The 11113-nt window shown below is 35.4% G+C and overlaps 2 protein-coding genes across 2 annotated transcripts; one reads left to right on the top strand and one right to left on the bottom strand.

The window, feature by feature from the left end:
• Positions 232–8471, top strand: LOC18604138. The gene is made up of 11 exons (XM_007036481.2): positions 232–519; positions 612–682; positions 1106–1324; positions 1546–1780; positions 2072–2241; positions 4199–4341; positions 4530–4707; positions 4879–5458; positions 5837–5949; positions 7583–7826; positions 7983–8471. The coding sequence occupies exons 3-11, from the start codon at positions 1134–1136 to the stop codon at positions 8208–8210; spliced, it is 2082 nt and encodes a 693-aa protein (XP_007036543.1). The 5' UTR covers positions 232–519; positions 612–682; positions 1106–1133; the 3' UTR covers positions 8211–8471.
• LOC18604137 (VQ motif-containing protein 20) lies at positions 8960–10096 on the bottom strand. The gene has a single exon (XM_007036480.2). It carries the CDS (start codon positions 9824–9826, stop codon positions 9113–9115), a length of 714 nt encoding a protein of 237 aa, XP_007036542.2. The 5' UTR covers positions 9827–10096; the 3' UTR covers positions 8960–9112.

The following is an 11113-nucleotide window of genomic DNA, read 5'->3' as shown; positions in this document are numbered from 1 at the left end:
ACAGTTAAATATATTGAATGGAAATATTTTGATCACGTGAATAATGCGTGGGATATAGAGTTGAGACAAACATCTTGCGACAGATGTCATGTTCCCAAAACCAAATTAATGTCTCCAAACAGATTGCGGGCTTACAGCATGGGCAACGTCTCATCGCGTGGGATAACAGGATTAGGATCACGGACTGTGTCAAAAACTCGACCATGCCCACGTCACCCGGATTCCAAACTTTGCCTCCTGACTCTGACCCCTCCCACGCCCTCCAACCAATCAAAGCTAGTCACGTTCTCGCTCCAGCTGCACTAGATCTCTTCTGATCACCGCCCCAAAGACACCAAAAACCGAAAGCTTTATTCTTTAACCGGTGATGAAGGTTCCCTACGTGGTTCAAGCTACTGTATTTCACAGCTCTCAGCTTTCTATCTCTTTTTTTCTTTTCTTTTCTGTTTCTTAAAAACCCATTAAAGAATAATGAATTTTCTTGAAAAGGAAGTTGTTTCGAAACTCTTGTTTTTTGAGGTAATCTTGTGAATCTTGCCATTTGGAGAAATGGGTTGGTGGCAGATTGTTTAATTAAGGTAATCTGAGATTGGGTTCTTGAAATGTTGCAGGCATCAACAGAGATTTTCTAGTGCACAGTTTTGGGGTTTTAGAAGGATTTGAAGGTTCACATTTTCTTAAGGTAAGTGTTTTCTCTTTCTTTTCCCATCTTTTAGCTAGTTTAAGTTTTTTGGGATTAGGTTGTTTAAGGAATTCAGCAATTGGGTTTTGAAAAAAGTATGATTTTTTTTACATGTGCTTTAGTTAAAGATGCTGAGATTGAGAGTTTTATTAGCTTGGCCATTCAACTGGATTTTTAATAATATTTGGAGTTGTTCGCGAATATTTATAATCGGATGAGTTATATCTTGAATCTTTTGAGATTTTGGTTGCCATTTGAAATTCTTGCAGAAATATGTTACTTGGATTTTGAATGAATTATAAGTTAATTTTGGCTAATGCTAGTTGGATGCATTGAAAGGTTGTTGGACTTGAAAGTTTAATATTGGGACATTTAAATTTAATATAGTGATTTGAGACAATTTGCCTGTGGATTGCATTTCAGCGTGTATGACTTGAGGGGAAAGTTAGAAATGGCGGTTGCAAGCAAAACTAGAAATATGCTTGAGGCTTTGGTAAAAGAAGGATCATTTAAATGGTTACTTAGCAAACGAAGCTCCTTTGGAGAGGAATTTGAAGAGTTGGAGAGGTCTCCGTCTGCTGGAAGGAATTGGATACCTGAGCTATCTCCAGTTGCAAATATCGTCGTGCGCAGATGCTCAAAGTAGGTTTGCTCTGCTACTACGTCGTTATTGGTACCCTGCTTGTTACAAGGACATAAAGTTTTTGTGTAACTTGTACCTTAATCTGATTAGAAGGTCTTTGTTTAATTAGGCTTTTAGGTTTTTATATGCTCTAATTTGGCCTGTACGCAAATAAGAATAATGCAAATTGCCTTTGACTCTGATATATAGTTACCTTATGGACAAAAACAAAATGATGCAGAATCCTTGAAACCTCTTCAAGTGAGCTTCAGGAAAGCTTCAATGCTGAGGCATCTGATTCTATAAAGCATAAATCACGGTATGCAAGGAACTTTTTGGAATACTGCTGTTTCAGGGCTCTTGCTCTGTCTACTCAAGTAATGGGTCATCTGGCTGATAAAAAATTTCGACGCCTTACATTTGACATGATGGTGGCCTGGGAGGCCCCATCAGCTGCCAGCCAATCACTAATTAATGTAAGTTTCATCAGCTTGCGAAAGATTCCTGTTGGATGTAATTATCTATTGAAGTGGCTGCATTTATGCTTGCTTCTTTTAGTTGTTTTGTATGTGGATTCTTTCAAACATATCTTGTGTGGAAACTCTGAATGGTCTAATATCTGGCATAATTAAAATCTGTTTTTTCATATTATGCTCATTTAAACTGTTATTATGTATTTGGAGAGTGGCTTTTGTAGTACCTGTAATTGTTGAGTAAACCTTAGGGTTGTGCTGGAACTTATGGTCATCATTTTGTCTTGCTTGCAGTTAGATGATGATCTGTCAGTTGGGGTGGAAGCCTTCTCTCGAATAGCTCCAGCAGTTCCAATCATTGCCAATGTGATTATTTCTGAAAACCTTTTCAACGTACTTACGACCTCAACAGGTGGTAGGCTTCATTTCTCTGTCTATGACAAGTACCTAAATGGACTGGGAAGGTAAGGGTCCTTACCATGTGAATATCATATGGCTTTCCTGCCCCTCTTTTATTTCCTTTTTGGTCTAATTACGTGTCTGCAGCAAATTAGTGTTCATTGTTCAATCATAAGATAATTTGTGCTTTGCTTAGCTCTCATTCCTCAAAGGTTTTAATCACTTGACAACTAACAACCACTTATAGGGATCCTAAAATAAGCTCAAACAAGATTAAAGTATGATAATTATTGGAAGAAAAACTGAAAGCCGAGAACTGATATTCTTTTAAAAAGAAACAGTTTATTGAAGGGCTTGGAGAACATATTAGATGGAACTGAAAATAGTTTGCCCAGTGCAACTATAGCTACAACTGCCAAATAGAGCTTAGTCTGAGAAAGACAGTTGCAGATTTTTCAAAGTTTCAACCCCTCCTAGCATCCTCAGGGGTGGAGCTAGCCAACTTATGTTGGGGGGGCCAAGGAAAAAGAGGAATAAGGGCTAAAAATATTTAAAACTAATATGTTGAACTTAACCAACAATTAAAAAAGGACAAAAGAGATGATAAAGAGGAAAAGAAAGAGAGAGAGAGAAAGAGGTGTAGAAAAACTTAAGAGTTAGTGGGAAGGTAATGAGAATAATTCTTGATAAAGAAGAGGACCTTGGGTTGATCCTTGACTTATAAAGTGCAGGGTAGTTTATTCTTGGTTAAAACAGTTTATATTGATAGACTTAATTGGTAGCTACAACCTAAGTCAATAACACTGTGGGTTCGGATTCATGTCACATTCCAAGGTTATGGTCCCTATCATTGGTGGGAGAGAACATGTCTCCTCTTGGTTGTTGGCACAATTTCTAGAGCACACACTACTCTTCCCTGAGCTGTTATTGATGTCCACTCATTCGTTAGTATATTCTTTGTCCAAATCTAAATCTTTCACTTTTCTGTTATCCTAATTTTTTTAATATAATATATATATGCTTCAATCCAGTTGTGCATGATACCTAGTCTGACACTTGGTATAGAATAGATTCTGTGTGTCTTCTTGATTTCTATTGAGAAAGTGTGTTACCTGTGAACATGCTTTTCTGCTTTGCTCCAACTTAGTATCCTCTGACATTTCTATATTGAATATATATTCACAAATACCAAATGAGCATCATTCCCAAATTTCAACACTTTAATCATATAGAGAACTGAGCCTTCTGAAATTCTTGTGATGTCTCCAAACATGGTACAAAAGTTCAGAATTTGGTTAATGAAATGCATAACTTGAACTAAATTTATACCTGCAGACTTATTAATTGTTTTTATTTATCAATAAGTCAAGATTGTGTGCCGTGTGCTTTCTATATAAATCACTGGTTAATTTCTTATGTTTATTTTACTGAAGGAATCTGATGAACAAAACGCATTCAGTCTTGAGATTTTGGTTTAACTTTACCCTAGATGTAATTGAAACAGATATATAAGATTTGAGGGGCTTCATAATCCTTGATCATAGTTGTTATGATGTCTAAAGCATCAATACTGTACCAATTGGCAATAAGAAGAGAGCTACAACTTAAATCGAAGAACACTACAAAACCCAAATTTAACTATTGTGAGATTGCATCATTTAACATTCTCTCTCACATGTAATCCCACTATTAACAATTGAAACAAATAGGCCTACAAACAACTTGGCCTCTAATATCATGCTTAAGCATTTAACTAACCAATTGGCAATGGTATGTGAGGTAACACCACTAACATGATGAATTATATGATATGTAAAGTTTTGTTCAGAAGCTTAGTTTTCTATATATCTCTTGGCCATTTGCTCCATTCTGATGTTGACTATGCCATTTGTTTGAGTTTTTATTTTTAAATTCATCCATAGAAGTTTCATAGCACATCAAAGGCCTAGTGATTTGTGGCAGCTTCTCTAGTTAGTAGGTTCACATAACTGAATATAATATTCTAAAATTTGATCTCTATAGAGTGATTAAAAAGATGAAGAGCCAATCAGAATCATCTCTTCTGTCTTCTGTTCGATCATCAAGAGAAGAAAAGATACTTGAGGTGGATGGGACAGTCACTACTCAACCGGTTCTTGAACATGTTGGAATATCAACCTGGCCAGGTAAGTTGACGGAATAGCAAACATTTTATGCAATAAGCTATGTGATATCTTTGTTAATGAAATTTATGAATGCAACCTTACTTTTCCTTTCCTCTCTCTCTCTCTCTCTTGGGTAAATAGTGTTGGCTGTCACTTAATATACAGTGCAATATTTAGCCTGTTCTAAGATTGATCTTGCATGTCTGCAGGTCGATTAATACTGACAGATCATGCATTATACTTTGAAGCCCTTCTTGTTGTATCTTATGACAAACCAAAAAGATATGATTTGTCAGATGATCTAAAACAAATTGTAAAACCTGAGTTGACTGGACCATGGGGTACTCGACTTTTTGACAAGGCAGTCCTGTACAAATCAATTTCCTTGTAAGGCATGATGCATATTTATTTCATTTTCTTATTGTAACTGGCCAATAGAAATCTGTAATATTTTGGTGTTCAACTAATCATCAAATTCATTTAATGTTTTGGTTTTATCATAAAGCTTGTCTGGGTATATAACTTATCTACTGACTGTTTATGGTGTTTCTCTTGTAGATCAGAACCAGTTGTTATAGAGTTTCCTGAGCTTAAAGGGCACACTCGGCGTGATTACTGGCTAGCAATAATCCGGGAAATTTTGTATGTTCATAGATTTATAAATAAGTTCAACATTGCTGGAATTGAAAAGGATGACGCACTTTCGAAAGCTGTACTTGGAATTTTACGTGCGCAAGCCATTCAGGAAATTAGTTCCTCAAACTCCATTCAGTTCGAGTCTCTTCTCATGTTTAATCTTTGTGATCAATTACCTGGGGGAGATTTGATCCTGGAGACTCTTGCAAATATGTCAAGTTCAAGGGAACTAGATCAGGATAACAATTCTGTGGCTGGAGGTGGCATGTACTCAATCTCAGCCTTGGCAATGGTTTCAAACTTAGGTTTTGTGTTTGGTTCAAGTTCGAGTAATCTCAGTGAGGCTGGACTTGTTGTGGGTGAAGTAGCTGTGGGTGAGATGAGTTTGTTGGAGAGAACAGTTAAGGAATCCAGAGACAACTATAAAAAAGTAGTGCGGGCGCAAGAAACAGTTGATGGGGTTAAAGTAGATGGCATTGACACCAATTTAGCTGTGATGAAGGTATCACAAAAGATCCCTCTAGTTGCTATAGAATTTGAAGATCGTTAACCCTTCTTTGCCCCTTTTCATTGTTCAACTGAAAATAAGTTTTATCAGACAGGGAGTTTGATTAACTGGATTTGTTATTAAATTTTGATTACAGAGCTAAATTTACTTGGTGAACACTGTATATGCTGCATGCGCAAATGTGTGTGTCTGTTAGTGATGCCATTCAGTGTTGGTTTGCAGAGTGATTAATATGAACTGTACTTTTGATAGTGACCGCAACTTATATTAGGTTTAATTCTCTGCCATTCTGTTCTTTTTCCTGATCGTTGTCCTCTCTTCCATGAGTTGTTCTATCATCTCATTTTGCCTTTTTTACATTTCTACTTGCAGGAGTTGCTTCTTCCAGTGATGGAAGTTGGGAAGTGGCTTCTTTCTCTGGTATATTGGGATGATCCTCTAAAGTCTTTGGTGTTCTGTTTGTTATTCACGTTTATCATTTTCAGGTAAGACACAATTGAATAAACTATTTTTCTTTATTATTAATTTTTTGGTAAGCATGTGATAGCAAATGAATACTGGCGGTATAATGCTAGCAACGAAACTAAGTTGTTGCAACTGATAATGACATCATTTGAACACAATGTAGATTTTAAAGTTCCGAATCTACTAAATATGTGTAGGGTTTATATAAGGTATAGTTGTGTTTAATTTCCAGACATCTTCTTTTGTAATGTATCCCTTGTTGAGGTCTTAAAATCATTAATGTTGACCTATTTTTCTTTCCAAATAAAGAAATAAAAGGGTTAGTTACACGTGGTACCCAAAGCTTGTCAAATTCTTGATTTGGTACCTAAAGTTTAAACTTTCGCAATTAGGTACTCAACTTTACTTCTGTCCATTAGTTTGTGCACAAGACTAACACCTTTAGACCATTAATTTCTCCTATGTGCAAATTGATGGACAGAAGCAAAATTCAAGTACCTTATTGCGAATTTTTAAACTTCAGGTACCAATTCGAGAATTTGACTATTGTTTGGATTCCAAATGTATTAGTAAACCTAACTTTCAAAAAAAAAAATGTGTAAGTAAACCCTATATGAAATCTTGATTCAAGTAGGTCTAGAGAGTAGATCAGGAACCAGGATGTCAAAATTATGTTTGGCTTGTTTGATTAAGATACTGTGAATTCAGATACTTAATGAGAAAAAGAAAATGTTGGTGGTTGCGACATGAATAAAGTTTTATAGATATTTTGGTGGGTTCATAGTCTTGTTACTTTCCTGTATACCTAATTTGAGGACAGGGCTGTCAACTATCAAGTTAACTGAATGTTTTATTTCCAATGCACCTTCTTCTGGAGTGTACTTCTTTTTAATGCCTGTAACGATTGGTCTGCACTTTTGGTAAATAATCCTGAGTTAAGATAGAGTTGTTCTACTGATATCTGGAAGTCAAGTTGTGTAAATTTTGATTCTGATACTTTTCAGCTTAGATACTCTCTTAAGCAAAAGAAGTCATAGACATGATTACATTGATTGAAGGATGGTTCATGTGAAAGAAAAGTAAACTTTGAAGTAGGAAAAGTTAATCCATGCTCTGTCACAGCAAGAAGGTTCATTGTTTATTTGCTTTCTTGTATACCTAAATTGAGGACAGGACTGTCAACTGTCAAGTTTAACTGAATGCTTTATTTCCAATGCACCTTCTAAATGCCTCTAATGACTGGTTTAACCATCTGCACTTTTTATACATAATCCTGAGTTAAGCTGGTGTACTGATAACTGGAAGTCAAGTTGTGTAAATGTTCGATTGGGATACTGTCACCTTAGGTACTCTCCTAAGCAAAAGAAAATAAATTTTAAACATGATTGCATTGATCGAAGGAAGGTTCATGTGAAAGAAAAGTAAACTTTGAAGGACATGATGCTCTGTTACAAGGGGAAGCACTGTGTTTTTTATAAATTTTTGTTCTTCTTGTATAAAGAAGGGATATCGGTTGACCTAAACATAAAATATTTTTTGCATAGATAGTGCCATAGAGTTGGCTTCATAGTGATCTTCATATCACATTTGGTTTCCTTGCGTGCATCATTCTCATTGTCATCTTCATTGGAATTCATTTGGTGCCCATTTCAGGGGATGGCTGGGTTATGCGTTTGCATTGATGCTCCTCTTTTTTGCAATCTTTATGGTTCTTACGCGATTTTGCAACCAAGGCCGGCCTGCAGAGGAAATCAAGATAATAGCACCTCCACCTATGAACACAATGGAGCAGCTTTTGGCTGTTCAGAATGCAATATCTCAAGTTGAACAGCTTATCCAAGACGGAAACATTGTTCTCCTCAAGTTCCGTGCCTTGTTGCTGTCCATTTTCCCACAGGTTGTATTCTTTTAGTTCATCCCTACTTGTTCAGTCGGTTTCTTGCCTTTAAAACGGATCAGCAGTATCAATTTTTTGAATTTAAATAATCACATAAAACTTAGGAGACCAATTTTATAGTCTGCTGACTTTGCCACTATGATGTTAATCTACCAGGCAAGCGAGAAATTTGCAGTTACTCTTCTGTTCACAGCCTTGATTCTGGCCTTGATGCCTAGTAAGTACATGGTTCTCCTGATCTTTTTGGAGACATTTACTAGGTACTCACCTCCAAGGAAAGCAAGCACGGAAAGATGGATGAGGAGATTGAGAGAGTGGTGGTTCAGCATCCCAGCAGCCCCAGTGGTCCTTGAAAGAGAAAAGGAAGATAAGAAGAGAAAGTGATGATGTGTTCATTTTTAACTGTACAGAATTGTGCATGTAAAGTAATGGGATTTGTATCACAGAACTCTAGGAAGTGTAGATCTCAAAAATGGAAAAGGAAACAACGATAAGAAAAGAATAAGAAAAAAAGAAAAAAGTCATTTGTTTGTCTGGGAAATCTTGCCTTGGTAGTTCTGATCTAATGATATATATAATCATTCATAAGATGTTTAAGGCTGTTTCTTTTTCCTTTGCCATAATGTATTGCTTTGCCTTTGATTATCTTAGAACCTAAGACTTTATGTTAAAAGTTTTCGATTCGAATCTTAAGATAAATGTAGTGAGATTTACGAGATCTCTCGTAAAATTATATTTTAATTTAAAATTTGAAATAAACAGAAACAAAATATATATAGGATGAAATCTAAAACACAATCTCTGCTTATGTATTCTAAGATCATAAAACTCCTAGGAGTGGATTAGGTTGAAAGCTGCAAAGAGAATATCGGATGGTAATGTGACATTTTTGCTGCTGAAGGGTCTCTTATCCTCTGGCCAGATGCTGTGCAAATATAAACTGCCATAACCCTTTTCCTCCCATTTTGTAACAAAATCCATTTCTGATTTCAATTTCCAATTTTCCATCAGAAAACAGAGAGGAAAGCTTTCTTCTTGATTACAAGAGAAACCAGAGGAATAAAGATTGTAGCAACAGAGAATTAATTATCTCATCCAAATGATAGCATCAAGGCTATGGTTAGCTAAAGAAATTAATCAATAAATGTAAAAAATTTATTCCTCATGAAGTTCCATGAACAAAATCAGAAGCCCTTATTTGCATCATAAAACCAAATAATCAAAACTACCCCAAAAAATTAATAATAAATTAATGAACAGAAGACTCAAAAAAAAGAATCAAAACTTCAAAAATCACGAAACTCATTCATCCCCTCCAACCCTGAAGATGAAATGGAGCTCCTCATGTTTGGTGTGAAGAACAATGAATCTGTGTAATTATAAAAAGGTTGATTCACGCACAGAAAATCAGCCGAATTGGGCGTAAAAACTGGGATATTTGTCAAAAATGGAGCTGGTGGTGGATCAAACAAAGGCGGTACAAAGCAAGAGTTAACTTGCCCTTCACCGTTTTCATCTGTTATAACCGAAGATGAATCATTATCGTCATTGATGATCCTCTTGCTATCTTCCTCCGCCGAGGCGGCACCGTTATCCACCTTGGGTTGATGAGGCGCGTCGTGATGGTTATTATTATGATGATGATGGTGATGGTGATGATGATGATTCTGATGATTGTCATCTTCACTACGTGAAAGCCCCGTCAGCTTTTGCACCAACGCCATGAAATCCTTGGGGTGCGTGTGGATGACTTTGGGAGAGTGGGTGTAGATGATGACGGGGTGGCGTTGCTGCTGATGAGGTGGCTTGGCGGTGCAGGTGACGCCGAGGGAGGAGGCTGCCGACGAGGATGACGACGAAGATGATGATTTCCTGATCAAATGAGAGTCTTTGTTGATTTTCAGGGGCGGAGGGCATAGGGGGGCAGCATTCCCGTTGGACGTCGTATCCTTCTTTGCATGGTGGTGGTAGTGGTGATCATGAAATTGTGTAGGGCTCATAATCTCTCTTCTTCTTCTTCTTCTTCTTCCTTGTTGGGTTTGTTCATAGGAAGGATTTCTTTTAACTAAAATCAAACATGAAATGGAACGTTCTTTATTTATAGGAAGCTGTGGGATTTCGGTGATTCTCTCTATGGATCATGATCACATCGGGTGGCATCTTGGTAGAGAGGGGTATTCTGGTCTTTTTACATTTTGACACGTGGGCAACATGTCGCCGAACACGATAAGCAAAGGGAGGAGTTGCCCCCAACAGTCACTCTCCCACAACTCGGAACATTCTTAAAAGGACACATCATGCTGAAGTGGAAGGAATTTGTTATCGAATGTTCCGGTAAATCTCATCTTTTTCTCAAGCCTTAAGTTGACTTTGTCTCATATGAATATATTTATTTATTTTGAATAAAAAATAAACTTTTATAATTAATAGTTGATTAATTATTATAATCAAAACGTAATTTATAATTTTATATTACACGAAATTGATATTGCATGTTAATATGTGTTACTTAATGATAATATGATATTTTAATGAGACATGATGATATAATTATATAACATTATTTACATTCTATATTCGCATTATATTTTGAAAAAACTTATTTGACTTAAAATAAAATTACAAAAACTTAGATTGAATGTCAATATAAAATTTTGATAAGTCTTTGCACAATATGTGTTTATTATTAAATATATAATTGTTGAAAATATAGTAAAAAAAATTTAATTAATGTGCTTGTAACAATAATGCATAAAATCATAATCTTGATTGTATTGAACTTTAGTTGCAATTGTAATACTAAACTGGACCTTAAATAATTAAAGTTATATTGCATCTATGATTTTTTGTACTATTATTTTTCATCAGTAGAAAAGCTTTATTTGGCATTACATTTGGAGTTATATCTTATCACAATAACTTCATTTGGTTACAAATGTAATGCCAAATAAAATAAAATTAATGGTCAAAGCCTTCAATTGCAATGAGTTTGTTATCAATCCTAAAAATAGGCCCATTTCTTATTTTTACTGTTAAATATGATTGTTTATGAAAAAAGAAAATAATTACACGCATACATTCAACTCAATTTTATTTATTTTTTCTATACGTCATTTAATTTTGTTATAATTATTTTTTTTGACGATAATAATCCCAAACACTTAATTTTTTTATATATTTTTTTATATTTTTTATGCATTGTTCATTTTTGTTGTCAAGAAAGACAAATAATAAAAACAAAAGTGCAAGGTCAACAAAAAATACCCTTCATGAAAAACAAGGAGGTT

Source organism: Theobroma cacao, chromosome 3, assembly GCF_000208745.1.
Source record: "Theobroma cacao cultivar B97-61/B2 chromosome 3, Criollo_cocoa_genome_V2, whole genome shotgun sequence".
Classification (NCBI taxonomy): Eukaryota; Viridiplantae; Streptophyta; class Magnoliopsida; order Malvales; family Malvaceae; genus Theobroma; species Theobroma cacao.
The sequence above is the reverse complement of the archived record's forward strand: the minus strand, read 5'-3'. Positions and strand labels throughout refer to the sequence as shown.